This window comes from Mus caroli, unplaced genomic scaffold (genome assembly GCF_978045245.1).
Source record: "Mus caroli unplaced genomic scaffold, Mus_caroli_1 scaffold_18, whole genome shotgun sequence".
NCBI lineage: Eukaryota > Metazoa > Chordata > Mammalia > Rodentia > Muridae > Mus > Mus caroli.
The window spans coordinates 58,535,876-58,550,959 of NW_028227273.1; the positions used below are offsets into that span (position 1 = coordinate 58,535,876).

The following is a 15,084-nucleotide window of genomic DNA, read 5'->3' on the forward strand; positions in this document are numbered from 1 at the left end:
TGGGCCGGGTGCCTTAGCAATGCCTGACCCAGAAGTGCAATCAAGGTCTCCAGAGAGGCGGTTGCGGTTCCAGGGAGCAGCAGCTCAGGTCTGTTACTCCCACCTCTGCCCCTCCACTGCCAAGAACCCCAAGATAATCCTGCAACAGGCCCGCTCTACCTCAGATGCACATCTGAGGTAAGAAGCTGCCTGGGGGCTGGTGAGATGGCTCAGTGGGTAAGAGCACCCGACTGCTCTTCCGAAGGTCCAGAGTTCAAATCCCAGCAACCACATGGTGGCTCACAACCATCCACAACGAGATCTGGCGCCCTCTTCTGGAGTGTCTGAAGACAGCTACAGTGTACTTACATATAATAAATAAATCTTAAAAAAAAAAAAAAAGAAGCTGCCTGGGCTTCACCTATGACCTTCTGAGCCTCAGACCAAAAACAGAAAGGGAAGGCAGGCCAGACCTCTCCACAGCTTCCCAAGGCTTCCAGCCCCTGCCCTGGTTGACACTTAATCCCAGCTAGGGACTCCAGGCTCTTTACACAGCTAAACTGCCAGGTGTGTGTGTGTGTGCACACATGCTCAGGCAGGGCCTGCCAGGCCCCGCTTAGATACCCGGGAGGTACAAGAAACTCAGCTGAAGGAGCTGAGGTACCAGGATGTGGGGCTTGTTACCTCCCAGCCCCAGCAGTGTCCCAGCCTCCCTGTCCACAGCCAACTTAGAAAGAAGACAATGACGCTGCCCCACAACCCGCTCACAGCCCTCAGAATGACCCTGGTTCAAGCCATAAACTGAGCACTTACAGACACCACAGACACAGTTGTTTCGTTCTTAGTTTTGTTAAAAAACAAAAACAAACAAACAACTCTGATAAATCAGGACTAGGTTTAGGAGTGGTGGTGACACAGAGAGAAGCATAGATAGGGTGGGCAGAGGTGTCGGTGTCGGGTGGGGCGGTAGTGTCTCCTCCTGACCCGTGACCTCTTCTACAGCAGACTGAACAGGTGAGTCCTCTACCGTGTCTGCTCAACTGGAGAAAAAACAGTCACAGTAAGATACAAAATGGGAAACGCACACACATGCACACACACACACGCACACACATGTATAGGTGGTACTCACTGTAGGAGGAAATGTCAATCTCATCGGGCAGCTCACTGATGTTGACCTCGAAACGGTCCTGAACGTCATTCAGGATCTTGGCATCGTTCTCGTCTGACACAAATGTGATGGCCAAGCCCTTGGTGCCAAACCGGCCCGCTCTGGCCACCTGGAAGGAGAAGGGTTAGACTGCAAGCCTCCCAGGGAAGACAGTGGAGAGGGGGGTGCTCAGCACACACGGGAAGTGGGGTGAGCGGGCAGCTTACCCTGTGCAGGTAGGTGTCCGAGTCCTCTGGCATGTCATAGTTGAAAGCAATGTTCACACGCTCAATGTCCATGCCTCGGCCAAACAGGTTGGTAGCCACAAGAATCCTCCGCTGAAAATCCTTGAACTGCTGATACCGAGAGAGCCTTTGTGAGAGAGTAAATGAGAGGGTTGAGACTCTCTTCTCTCCACACTGCCTCCTCCACAGGACAGGACCCAGATGGACACACACACAACACACACACGCGCGCCTCCAACCCACCTCTCCTCCTGGGGCATTCCACGGTGAATAGCAATGGCTGGGAAGTTCTGTTCCACTAGAAGCTGGGCCAGGGCGATGCAGCGCTGCACGGACTTCACAAAGATCACCACCTGAGGGAGCACGGGTGTGATGTATGCACCAGCTTACCAGTCTTGATTTTTAAGTTCAAGTGTGTGGGTTTTGCCTGCACACGCTTGTGCATGTGCGCCTGGTGCCTGGAGGGCCAGCAGAGGACACTGGACCATCTTCTTCCGCCACTGTAACTACATGACTGGGAGCTGACATAGGTATTGAGAAATTAACTTGGGAACTGCTGGAAAAACAAAAGTTCTCTTAACTTCTGAGCCACTTCCCCAGTCCCAGAAATCTGACCTTTGGAGTTTTGAAGATTTCTGTGTGTGTGGTTTTGTGGGTGTCTGCCAGGTGCACTTACAGGAGTGTTTGTTGATGACCTGGGGCCAGTTACATGGACAGGTGCTATGAACTCAATGTGAATTCTCTGGAGAGCAGAGAGCTTGAGACAGGGTTTCTCTATTAGCCCTAGTCCTGAAACATGAGACCAGGCTGACCCCACTTGTACTCACAGAGATCCACCAGTCTCTGCCCACTGCTCAGGATTAAAGATGTCTGCTAACACATCTAGCAGAACTTTGGTTTTTTTGCTTTTCAAGGCAGCCCCTCTCCGTGTAGTCCTGGCATCCTGCATCGCACTCTGTAGACTTAAGAGCTGCCAGCCTCTGCCTCCTGAATGCTGGGTTGAAAGGCATGTGCTACCACCTCCCAGACCTGGCAGAATTTCTAAAGGAGACCAAATATCCCTTCACAAATGTTTTTTTTTTCTGCCCTTCAACCTGACTGCATGTACATCCTAGACCTTAATTTCTGAACATCCTGGCCTCTGAGCTGCATGGATACAAGACCTCAAACCCATAAGACCAGCACACAGGGTGAGGCCACCTCTCAACATGTTAAGAATGAGAACTACAGTCTAGAGAACCAAACGATCCTCTTCCAACACCAAGAGCCCCACAGCTCTACAGTGGCCTAGCACAGGCTGCCACGCTCTTAGGGAAGTGCCAGGTGCCTGCAGAGCTCTGCTCCACTTACTGACGTCATCAAGTACTCTACCTCAGCTCTTACCCAACTTCATCTTCCACTTGGGACTTGCTCCATCCACCGATTCACCTCCTTACCTACACGGCCCGTCAACCACAGGCTACTTCTACACAGGCTTCTGCCACAGCTGGAGACACAGCTGCAGTGCTCTCACCTACACAGACCCTCGATACTGACCTGGTTGAACTCGAGGACATCGAGAAGATCAAAGAGCTTCCGGTTCTTCTCGTTGTCCTTCAGTTTCACGTAGTATTGCTGCAACCCGTGCAGCGTCAACTTGGTCTCGTCATCCACGAAGATCTCCATAGGCTGAGGGGGAGGAGGGGTGGGGGCAGGAGGAGGGCAGAGTGGGGGGGTTAAACCTGGGGGGGTGGAGGACGCTGATCTCCAATACACCCCATGGAAGGATGGGGAGGAGAGAGAAGACTGAAAACCCCTCCCCACCACAAAGACGACTCTGTGCTGAGGTCTCTTTCCAGCTAGATCTGGTAGCACCCACATCAATTGACTTTTAAGCCCAATTGACAATGATTAGAGATGGGAGCTCTGCACAGAGCAAGGTGCCAGTTGCCAGGTGGAAATGGAGGAAAGATAACAGGGCATGATGCTCAAGGGGAGAGCATGCCAGAACACCCAGGAGAGGCAGCAATGTCACCAGAACAGGACAGGGACAACTGCCCTACTTAGCTGTCCTTTAGCAAATGTCCTCAAGACCAGAAGGTTGCAATGGACACTATAATAGCCAGGCATCAGCAGCTCACTGACCCCAGCTCCCAGGTGGCTGAGGTAGTACATTCTATAAAATGCCATCAAAGAGGAGCAAACACGAGTCAAGGTGAGAGACACCCTGCTCTGAGCCACCAGATCAGCTTTAGAAGAGAATGGCCTCTGAATTCAGTCAAAACCATCTACATTTGTGGGGTCAGGGACAATGGTCCCAGACAACAAGACTGCAGCCTCCCTCACCCACAGCTGCCACGGTCAGGCAGGCCAGGCCAGGCCGCCTCTCTGAGCCCTAACTCAGCACAGCCTGCCCTCTCCTCACCTCTCCTGGTACCAGGCAATACCCTAAGCAGCTCCTCCTGACCTGACCCTGAGTCCCCAACCCCTCAGATGCCCTCACACCTCCATCACTGAGCCTGCCTGCTTTCTAACTAACTCCTAACTAAAGGGCATGGCTTCCCTTCCTCTCTCCATCTCCTTCCTGGCAGCTGCTGTGAGATTTATAGCTTGGCTGCAGTTTTTCTCTTCAGTTCTAATACAACAATCTTTTAGCATCAAAGGTGAAAAAGCAATGGAAAGGAAACCGCCTTACATTTCATAAAAGATAAAAATAAGCGTCCCCACCCCTAACCCTTGAAGGGAAGGAAGGAGCAAACACTGCGACAGTTAACCCCAGGCTGGACTTCCCACTCTCCACACAGAGCCAGGGACCAAGGTGGGGTCACAGAAACCTCTTCTGGAAGACAGGCTCCTCAAATAAGTCCCACAGCTGCCTAATTCTGCCCCAAGCCCAGCCCAAGAGAAAGCCATCATCTTCTCAAGGGAAGGGCCCAGGAGAGGTGGAAGGACCCACTGCTCAGTCTCGGCTCTGATACCCATGTGGTCGCTTGTCAGTACAGCTTCCCATTCGACAGTTCCCATAACCCTCAACTTAAAAAAAATGAGAGAAAAAAAAAAATCCACCACCCCACTCAGGACACTTCCTCCCCCAACAAGTATGGGGAAAATGGGGTACAGCACATTAGGTTCAGGAAAAAACCGGGAACAGAAAAAGAGGCTGGATTGGTCCTCAGCATCTGGTCAGGCTCCCGTGGCCTCCGCGGCTGCCATCCGCTGCTCGCAGGTCTGCCTTCTGCCGTCGTGCCTCAGTGCTTCTCTGCTGCCAGCTCACATCAACCAAGGCTCCGATGGGCGCAAGGAGGTATGGGCGGGGAGGAGGAGGGGACTGGGGGCTGAGGTGCCAAAGGCCCCCGCTCCTGGAGGTTGGGAAGGGCCGATTCATGGTGCTGTTTGTTTGTTCTTCTTCTGGACAGGCCCTGCACCTGACTGTCCCTCTCTCGCTCTCCTGCCACTGACATGTAGAGTTTCGGTGAGCAGAGGCTCCAGCTGAACGCTCCGTGCCACCCGGAGGCTGCGTGGCTGAAGGGGGTGTGTAGGAGACGATGGGAGGGTGGTAGGGCACAAAATTTTGCCCTACCCCCAAAGGGAGAAGAGGTTCAAAATGTCGTGATTAAAAAATGTCAAACACTACCCGCTCTCACGTTAACCCGACCAAGTCTTCCGGAGTTTCCCTGGCACGCGCAGACCCTATCGCTAACTGTCTCTGCCTCTGTGTTTTTCTTCAAGGAGTTGTCGCTCCCAGGCGGGCACAAGCTCCCTTCTTGGTGCTTGAAGGACAAGGGAGTCTGGAGGAAGAGGGCGAGGAGGGGGAGGAGGCAGCGGGCGGGGAGTGGAGGGAGAGAAGGTAGAAGGGTATTTACATCTTGCATGAACTTGCGGCAGACTGGGCGGATCTCTTTGCTCAAGGTAGCACTGAACATCATGACCTGCTTCTCATGGGGGGTCATGCGAAAAATTTCCTGGACATCCCGACGCATGTCTGCAGGGGAGGAAACACACACACACACACACACAGAAGAAGTGAGTCTGTGATGTAAGTCTGGTGAGGCCAATGAAACTCTGAGGGGAGCCACTGCAGAGATGTGGCGGATCCATGATCTCAGGAATGAGCCAGGCTTCGTGGCACATGCCTGTAATCCCAGCACTTAGGAGGGGCTGGAGGACCAGGAGCTGTGTATACTAGTAACAGCATGGAATAAAGAATGCGCTTAGAAAAAGACTTGGGGCCAAGTTCCACTCCTCTGTTTAGACAAGAAATATGACGGAATTTACAAAATGGGGACAAAGTTCACGAGAGGCTCAGAGGACAGCAGCCCTTAAATATGGAGTATGAGGCTGGACAAAGGTCCAGCAGCCCCGGGCACTTGCTGCTCTTACAGAGACCCACATTAGCTTCCCAGCTCCCACAACTGCCTGTAACTTAGCTCCAGGGCGATTCCATGCCTCTGTCCTCTATGAGCACAAGCATGCATGCACACATACACACTTAAAAATAATAAACTTACATCTGTAATCCCAGAACTCAGGAGGTAGAGGTAAGCAAATCTCTGAGTTTGAGGCCAGCCTGGTTTCTAACATAATTTCCAGTCCAACTAGTGCTACACAAGAAGACCTATACATACATACATACATAAATACATACAGTCTCCAAGAAAACACCGCTGAAGGCCCTTTCCCGCTGCTCTCCCTATGCCAGTCTCAGAACTTAATCTCTATACCCGTCCACTGTGCCTTCCACCTTCACCTCTAGCCTCACATACCCTGTTCCATGAGATAGATACAGCCGATCTAATGCCACCAGTGTGCCGTCTTGGGACAGCCAAAGGCCATTTGTAAAGACTTTTTCTAGAGCTACATTCTTTTCTACTCTCCCAACTAAACAAAATCAATTCTCTCCCCCACCTCTTTAAAAGATAAGGGCTCAATATGTAGCTCTTGGGATTAAAGGCAGGTTAAGCCTTTTTTTTTTTTTTTTAAGATTTTTCAAGAATTTCTCTGTCTAGTCCTGGATATCCTTGAACTGACTCTGTAGACCAGATGGGCCTCCAACTCAGAGACTCACCTGCCTTAGACTCTTGAAGTGCTTGGATTAAAGGCATGTGCCAAAACAAAACTAGCACCCAGAGCTCCGTTATGTTATTATTTATATTCATCCCATGTACATCTAAGCAACATGAATGCACCTAGTGCTCAAAAAAGCCAAAGGAGGGTTTCAGGCAGCCCTGGAAACCGGAGCTATATATAGCGGTTATATGCTTTCATATGGATGCTGGGAATGAAACTAGGTCCTCTGCAAGAGCAGCCAACTGCTCTTAACTAACGAGCCATTTCTCTAGCACTCCCAAATGAAACTCTTAATGAAATTTTTCTTTTAACCCATTTGCAACACTACAACACCAGAAGACATCATCTCCTGTGAACATTTACCAGATGAACTGCACAATTTAACTCCAGAAACCTGCACACCTAGGTATCCTGATCACGCATGCTATACTGGGATATAAGGGCAGGCACCCGCTGCTCTTGTGTAACACCCAGTACATGGTCCATCCCTAAGGAAGAGGGTGGTGGTGAGGACTTGTAGCGTCAGCACATTCCGTTCCCTGCTACAGAAAGGAGCATAGGGCTGAGCACACGGCCTCACTGTACAGCACCAGGGGAAAAGGAGGCCCAGAGCCATCAGTCATGGGTGATAGATAAGGGTCGTCCTTGCACACAAGTGCTCCTATGTCAAACATACATCATTTGGCTCAAAGGGCTGCTCCCCAAACCACCTGAGCTGCAGCCTGGGCACCGCCACTCACCGAGCTGTTCAAGCATCTTGTCACACTCATCCAAAATAAAGTGTTTAATGTGTTTGAGGTTCAGGCTCTTATTTCGAGCCAGGGCTAGAATTCGGCCAGGAGTCCCCACGACGATGTGTGGGCAGTTTTTCTTCAGCACCTCTTCGTCCTTCTTGATAGACAGACCGCCAAAAAACACTGCCACCTGTCAACCATGAGAAAGGACAATGTTCCAGTCTCCCAGAATTCTCCCCCATCCCTTTTGTTTGAGACAAGGCCTCACTATATAGCCCTGGCTGACCTAGAACTCACTTTGTAGATCAGCCTGTCTGGTACCCAAGTGCCAATACCAGTGTGTCCATTCTGTAGTTGACTGTAAACCAACCCTTAGCTTTCAGGCCTGCAGTGACTCCTGTGCCTCCCATAAGAAACAAAGCGACCTCCTCAGCACCAGGGGGCCAAGGGGGATGGAGGAAGAGATGAGCACTCAGCTTCTCCACCTCCACTCAAACTCCAAGACAGGATCGCTCTGCACAGCCCTAGCTGATCTACACAACGAGGCACGTGTGACTCCAAAGTCATAGCTTCCTTACAGAGATGAAGAAAGCAAGAAGCCACCAGCAAGTGTGAGCCACCCAACAATCAAACCACAAGCAAGCTTTCCTAACTGAACTGTCAAGACAGTCTCCCTGGCCTGGAGCCTTTGCTTCCTCGGTGCCTGAGATAAAAGTCACACCATGTGCAACCCACTAGGTGAGTGTGTGAGCTGAGACACCAGGTGAGTGTGAGCTGTAACAGTAGGTGAGTGTGAGCTGAGACACTAGGTGAGTGTGTGAGCTGAGACACCAGGTGAGTGTGAGCTGTGACACTAGGTGAGTGCTGGATGTGTGATCTGTGACACGTGGACTTGTCCAATTTCAAGAGGAAAGAAATAACCAGGAACCTTACTCTACAGCAAACCTCTTCCCCTTCTCAATCCTGAATCCCAATGGCTAACACATGCGTACAGGAGCACTCCACTCCTGTTCACAATGTTTTACTGTTATCAATTAAGCTTTCAGACATAGTTACAAATACTGAGGGAAAAGGGAGCTAAAACTAAGGGAGGGACTAGACAGCCCCCTAGAGGACACTGTGCTGCACAGCCAAGGAGAAGTACAGATGATTCTGATTTTATGATTGTGTGTGTGTGTGGGGGGGGGGGACCTAACCAGCTAATCTGCAGGCTTCTACACCAAACCCAGCCTCAGACTTGATCCCAATCCTCAGAGCATTTTGAGTATCACAAGGGTGTTGTGGGTCCTGCAGAGGACTGCAGCTTTGCCACCCTCCCCCTTTGTTTTGAGACTTTAGCCCCGGGCAGCCTTCAACTCCAGCAAACGCCCACCTCAACCTCCCAGGCCTTGGGAATACAGGAATGAGCCACTGATCCAGCTTCAGTTCCCAACTATTAGATCCACCAGAAAGGACGGCTCAGCCAAGGAGCTGAAAAGTCTATTAGTTTCTTGGCAAGGTATGATAATGACATACAACCAGAGGCACAGGCACACAGACATAGACAACGCCTCCAGATCACAAACCATTTTCAAAATCCTAGGAGAAAGATATATAAACACGCTAAAATGTTTTACACAGAGGCCAGTAAGCTTGCACACAGACAGATTAGGAAAACAATGTCTAATGCTTGGTTATGCCGAGCAATGGAAACCTCGGAGATCACAAGATCTCTGGCCTCCTTTAGCATTTTGCACATACTGCCTTTCCTTTTCTTCTTCTAGAATTCCCCCTTTTAAATCTGTCATGCTGGGCGGTTGTGGAGATGGACGCCTTTAATCCCAGTTGAGGCAGAGGAAGGTAGATTTGACTCAAGCTGCTCTTTCCCCACCCTAACCAGAATAGGAAGTCTGCACACATCTCTCTACTCACAGGGCCAGCTTACAAGGCCTTTCAAACACAGCAGGTCACACACCCAAGCAGGGAAATACATAATCTCAAAAGTTCCAAAGGATGCCAACTATGAGGCCACACCACGTTCCTTCAGAGGACACAGGCCACTTGTTATGACCCCCGGAAAGCTTTAACCACTCTAGAGTTAAAGTCTACACCAGGGCTGTTTTAAGAGCATCTAGTTTCCTCTTGCCACATACAACCCAACTCTACCAAGCAGTTCAGGAGAACAGAACAGAGGCTCTGGCCAAGTCAGGTGGCAAAGGCTTGCCCCATCTACTCAGGAACCTGTGGCAGGAGCCTCAGGTTCAAGGCCTCCTATCTCTAGACTAAGGTGAGTTCAAGGCCTACCAAGACAATGTGGTGGTTAAGAGACAGTCCTGAACATAAAAACAAAGGACCCAGGGGTACCTCAGTCTTGAGCCACACTTAGTAGCTCAAGGCTCTGGAATGGAATCTACAATACCAAAACCAACTAACTAACCACAAAGTGTTGCGGTGGTATCACCTAAAGCTACGAACTCTCAAGAATACACAGGTATATTCACAGTATGGAACCTGGAAGGGCAGCCACAGAAGGGTCTGGCACTAACTGAAGTCTCTCATGTGACCGCACCACTGACAGCACAGGGCCCCTACTCAATGCCTGAGGACAGCCAACCTCGCTCCCAAGTGCCTGCCTCCCCACAGCCTCCTGTCCCAGGTTTCTTTCCCCCTTACCTTGACATTCGGCATGTACTTAGAGAAGCGCTCATATTCCTTGCTGATCTGAAAAGCCAGCTCCCTAGTGTGACACATCACCAGCACAGACACCTTTAAGGGAGCAAATGGAGACAGACACAGTAAAGTCAGCCCTTCGTCACAAGAGCATCCGGCAACTTGTCAGTGATGTTGGAGAACATTCCCCCTGATCTGCTGGAGGACACCAGCTGAGAGCACATGGAGCCAGAAACAGCCTCCTGGTGATTCAATCTTCACACCCTCTCCAGCACTGCCCCCCAACATACCTGCCCAGTAACAGGCTCCAGCTGCTGCAGTGTGGCCAGGACAAACACTGCTGTTTTTCCCATGCCTGACTTGGCCTGGCACAGGACATCCATCCCCAGAATGGCCTGCGGGATGCACTCATGCTGGACTAGAAGGAGAAAGGAGAGACATTTTTGCACCATGCCAAACAAACCCCTTTCTCCCCAGCCGACTCATCATATTTTACCTTGTCACCTTTCAGACCCCATCCTTTCTCTGACCCTCATCACTTACACTCAAATCAAACCCTCCTACCTGTGCCCCAGCTCCCCAGTCCCGCTAAGTAAGAACCCTCATGAAGCTACCAACAGCTCACCTTCCCCGTTCCTAGCTAAACTTACTTTTCTTACACCGTAACAATCTATGAATTCGACTGCCACAGGCCATTTCTCCTACATAGGTTGCTGTGCTTTTGGGTCATGTAACCCTGCAACCTTGAACAAAATGAAGGACTTGGTACCTGACCCAGAAGCCACAGAAGCCAGCATCCTGATCGTTAAGGTTTCCGGAAACCACACTTGGCCTGACCCAAAAGAAGGGAAAAAGGTCCAACCAGGCCCTCTCTGGGAGTCTGAACAGTCAGAAAGACAAAACCAAGCAAAAAAGCCAGGCACAGAACAAATGGCAGCCCTCGGCCTAACGGAGAACAAAAGCCTCTTCTACAGCTGCCGTCTTGGGTACATTCTCAGAGCTTGGCCTATCCCAAATAAATTCAAATCCTATGCCCCGAGACTTGAACCTCCCTTTTCTTGCACCAGAGGTGCTAAATAAGGTCTCTACACCCAACAATAAAATGTACCCTCTGATGGATGCTCAAAGCCACAGTCAACGATGGCCCGGAGCAGCTCTGGCTTGAGTAGAAAATCTCGGAAGCCGGAGCTGTGGATGGAGACGTAGGAACCCTTGACGTCTTTCTTGGCGGGAGCCTCGGTCCCATCTGCCCCAGCGGCTGTCTCCACCTCGTCGTCTTCGTAGTCCAAGAGCTCATTGTCCACATCGTTCTCTGCCATAATTGGGCCGGCAGGGGGAGAAGGAAGGTCTCTGAGTTAGGTGTCCCAGAGCAGGTGAGGAAGCAAGGGCCAAAGAGAGGGGTTGAAGAACAGCAAGGGGAAAGACACCAGTTTCCGACAGAAGAGCTGGGAGAGGGGACAACAAAAAAAAACCGGAAAAACTCATCAGTCACGAACGGACTCGTCACTTCTCTTCCATCCCTACACCCGTCCTATTCTTCCCTAAACTGTGAAACCTTTGTCCCGAAAGAAGAGTAACAAAGAGACTCATGACATAAGAAACGGGAACACCAGACGGGAGAGACAGAGTGGGCTCCACCGCTAACCAGACTTTGTAACACACACTTCGACAGGCAGGAGCCAACTCGGAGATCGCAGTAAAATGAGCGTGACTAACGACTCACACGAGGGTTGAAACACAAAGGACAAGGGAAGACAGAGACTGCGCTTTCCCCTGCCACCTCACGGTGGTGATCCCCAATGTCAGCCATCAGTCAAGGGTGATAGATAAGGGTCAGCACTGCGCAGAGCGCTCACTTCCCAAATGCAAACATCATGTGGCTGACGCTATTCTCCTGCTCAGAAACCCCCGAGTGGCCGTCCCAGCGGCGCACAACCGTGATTCCCTGGACCGGGGAACAGAAGCAGGAAGGAGGGTGGTGCGGGGCGGGGGGTGGGGTGGGGTGGGGTATGAATGGCTCCATTTCAAGAAAATTTTTTTTGTTGTTTTGAAAAGGCTGGGTGTGTGCAGTTCAATGGCAGTGCTTGCTTAGTAACGCGAGAGGCCGCAAGGTTCGGTTCAGCGCTGCCAAAGTTAAATTTAAAAGCCGCACTAAGGAATTAAGGTCACAGCTGAGAACGATGCAGGATTAAGAGTGTGAGCCGGGTGGCCTTAGAAAGGAACGCCTTGCAGTGCTCTCGGAAAAGCTTCCCCAGAAGTGCGCGACACCATCGGCCACGCACAGAGGCAGCCATTCACAGACAGCTCCAAATAAGGGAGCGAAAGCGGGGTCAAAGGGCTGGACGGGCCCCGGAGCGAGATCTTCCCATCCCTGGGCGAGCAAGAAAAGGCCCGGAGGGGTGATGCGAGGGGCCCCGCCCTCCTCCTGGCGCCGCCTCCGGCCGCCGCGGCCCCGGGTGGGCAGAGGACCCACTGGAACACCCAGGAAGCGCGGAGACACAATGGCGGCCGAGGCCACCATTTTGGATCGTTCCCCCCTTGTCTCCCAGCTCCCCGCCAAGATCTGCTCTCAGAAAGGGTGAAGACAACAGAACTGGACGCCCGCCTGCGCGCCGGCGGCCACGGCGCCGGCCGGGCACCGGGTATCAGAGACCCGCGCGGCGGGGCAAGCCGCGGGAGGAGCAGATGGCGGCGGATGGTGTACAGGGCCAAAGCTTACCTAAGCACTGCGAGCGTGTATGGCGGCAGCAACGGGGACGGAGGCGGGAAGCTGCCTTCACTTCCGGTTCCAGGCTCGCCCCGGCCTCCCGCCTTCCCCGCCGCCAGGGCGCATGCGCAAGGAGCCGGAAGCCGGCTATCGCCGCGCGCGCGCGCGCGCGCTCCGCAGCTGGCTTTGCAGAACGCCAACTTGAAATGAAGCCTCTGACGACGCCTCCTCCGGTCGCCAGTAGCAAGAACGCGACAGGAAGCTCGCGTCTTCCCCCGCAGAGCTCTCCATTTTGTTCTTCTACGCTTCTGCAACACCCTCCGACGGTCGGCTCTTCTTTAGTTTTGTTTGCCACGCCAGGCTTCTTCCTGGGCACCTCTCTGTGGGCATGGAGGACTCCGCGAGCCGAATGAGAAGCGTTTCTCACGGGGTCCTTAGCCTCGTAGTCAAGGTGACCCGAGAGCGGCTAACTCGGGCCTCTGCTGGAGGAGAGGGGGACACGTGACCACGCCCATTCCAGTCGTGCAGAGAATAGGCAGGATTTACCCAAAATTATATTGAGAGATGGAGGCTTACATTCTGTCTAGGTGCTAAATAAATGGTGGGGTTTGAGGTTATGCACCTTTCCATAATTCTTGCTAACTAGAGCAGCAGAATGATCTCAGTTCCATTATTCAGCCTGGATACCCCCCCCCCCCAAACGTGGTACTCCCTTCTTTGAGATGCTACATACATCAGAAGTGCTGTCCTGTTGCCTTGCTACATAAACACAAGCTCGGGCTTTCCCTATTAAGGACACTTAATATTAATACAAAGTAACACTCAGTATCAGTGTTGCCAACCAGCTGGCTGTGTCCTGCTCAACGCATAAGCTCGCTGGGCTGGGGCTTGGTAGCTTTTGATCCCTCCGCATTTGGCAGCCCTAAGCAGCAGGCCGGCGGGTTTTGTATAAATCAGAGAGGAAGTGGGAATTCCTCGGCCCAGTACCTGGGCCTTTAGCTTTGAAGCGTTTCCAGGAACTCTCCTAGTGACCTAGTTGGCGGGCTCTCAGCCACTGTCTTCCTGTTACTGGACCTAATGTGGTGACATTGTGGAGGGTAGCATAGTAAGGTTTGTCCCAGCTGACCCAAGTGAGCCAAACTTTCTGCTTTACAGCCAGCAAAGGGTGTTTGCACCAAACACAGCAAACAGCAAACTCGTGCAAATGAAGACTTGTGTTTGCACCAATCATAATATTGTCCCTTTGGCATCAGTGATAACACATCTTCCTGCTACTGGACTATGGGAAGTTCCACCCTCCACTGGGGGAGGAGAGAGAGGACAGAAACAATCCTGGCTGAGCCATTAGCTGTGTGGTTTCCTCAAAGTCTTTATAGAAAATTCAAAATGGCCATGCTGACAGTCCTGGTTAAGGTAGCCAGGGCAGGAAGGGATTGTCTTAACAGCTGGCTGTGATTTTAACAATGCTTAAAACCTGAGCCATTGGGGCCACAGCAAGGTGAGTGCCCCTCATCTGTCTTGCCATTTTTTTTTTCTTCCTTTCTGTTACTGAGTTTGAGCAGTTATATAGCCTAGACTGGCCCCAAGCTCTCAATTCTTCTGCCTCTGCCTTCAACTGCTGGGGGATTTGAATGCAGACCCATGCCCTGCTCCACTCTTCCTGTAAACATATGAAAATAGAGAAATAAAACAAGGTGGCCAAAGCAATATAGCTAGCAGGGAAACACCAGGGTGTAAGCACCCCAATTTCCTATCACATGTGTCCCTCCTCTTCAAAAATCTCCTTGCTTTTGTATAGCTATTTCCCCTGAAATGAAACATTTCCTCCTGATGAGAGTGGAGAAGGCTCATGAAATTCAGAAAAAAAGTTGCAAAACATGGAACACTTCTCCCAGATTATGTCACCAATAAACAGCTCCTGGTGGCAGGACTCTCTTTGGTCTTCATACAAGCCACGCTGGTGGGCAACTTTTTGATGGGAAGCTGCTCCAGTCTCACTCCTATAAGTAACCTATTACCCACCATACTGCCAATAACTCCAGCGAGCCCTTTGGTCTGCCAGGTAAGACTTGGGTGGTGAGATATCTTTGGTGTTTCATGACTCCCTTATTTGGCATAGTTTTTTTGTTTTGTTTTGTTTTGTTTTGTTTTGTTTTGTTTTGTTTTTTCGAGACAGGGTTTCTCTGTGTAGCCCTAGCTGTCCTGAAACTCACTCTGTAGACCAGGCTGTCCTCGAACTCAGAAATCCACCTGCTTCTGCCTCCCAAGTGCTGGGATTAAAGGCGTGTGCCACCACACCTGGTTTATAGATTTTTTTTAAATGTCTCTCTACAGAAAAGTCATATAAGATAAGACTATGGGTTACCTCATTGATTCAAGTTCAGGGTGAAATGAGCAGTGAAGAGAACTGATAAAGGAATAGGGGTCAGAGACCAGCAGTGTCCCCTCCCCACCCCCTACCACCACCACCCCAACTTCCTCCCCCCTCCCCAGCAGCTTTTTATCCCAAAGTATTCCTCAACTGCCAAGTGTGTGCCAAGTGCTATCTAGGCTTTGGGGATACAACGACCTTAT

The 15,084-nt window shown here is 51.3% G+C and overlaps 1 protein-coding gene and 2 non-coding genes across 4 annotated transcripts; all 3 read right to left on the reverse strand.

Annotated features, from left to right (window-relative positions):
• Window positions 1–809: 809 nt before the first annotated feature.
• On the reverse strand, window positions 810–12,837 carry Ddx39b (DExD-box helicase 39B). Of its 2 annotated transcripts, none has more exons than XM_085833251.1 (11): window positions 12,523–12,837; window positions 10,912–11,248; window positions 10,094–10,221; window positions 9,807–9,899; window positions 7,161–7,344; window positions 5,217–5,335; window positions 2,911–3,042; window positions 1,618–1,727; window positions 1,357–1,501; window positions 1,112–1,259; window positions 810–1,019 (listed from the first exon to the last, which is right to left on the reverse strand). In XM_085833251.1, exons 2-11 carry the CDS (start codon window positions 11,120–11,122, stop codon window positions 1,003–1,005), a joined length of 1,287 nt encoding a protein of 428 aa, XP_085689377.1. In that variant the 5' UTR covers window positions 11,123–11,248; window positions 12,523–12,837; the 3' UTR covers window positions 810–1,002. The 2 variants fall into 2 exon arrangements, with proteins under 2 accessions (XP_085689377.1, XP_085689378.1); XM_085833252.1 differs by having other exon boundaries at window positions 10,912–11,115; window positions 12,523–12,596.
• On the reverse strand, window positions 7,031–7,106 carry LOC115029840 (small nucleolar RNA SNORD83). The gene has a single exon (XR_003835396.1). It is a non-coding gene; the product is annotated as a small nucleolar RNA SNORD83 (small nucleolar RNA).
• LOC115029839 (small nucleolar RNA SNORD83) lies at window positions 11,608–11,684 on the reverse strand. Its single transcript, XR_003835395.1, has one exon. It is a non-coding gene; the product is annotated as a small nucleolar RNA SNORD83 (small nucleolar RNA).
• Window positions 12,838–15,084: the final 2,247 nt, after the last annotated feature.

Bases quoted from the DNA above. Each gene is read 5' to 3' on its own strand.
- Ddx39b (XM_085833251.1), bottom strand. From the start codon at position 11,122: ATGGCAGAGAACGATGTGGACAATGAGCTCTTGGACTACGAAGACGAC. The intron at 1,728-2,910 runs GTCAGTATCGAG...GTGCTCCCTCAG, and splicing joins ATGTCCTCGAGTTCAACCAG to GTGGTGATCTTTGTGAAGTC. The intron at 1,260-1,356 runs GTAAGCTGCCCG...TTCTCCTTCCAG, and splicing joins CGGACACCTACCTGCACAGG to GTGGCCAGAGCGGGCCGGTT.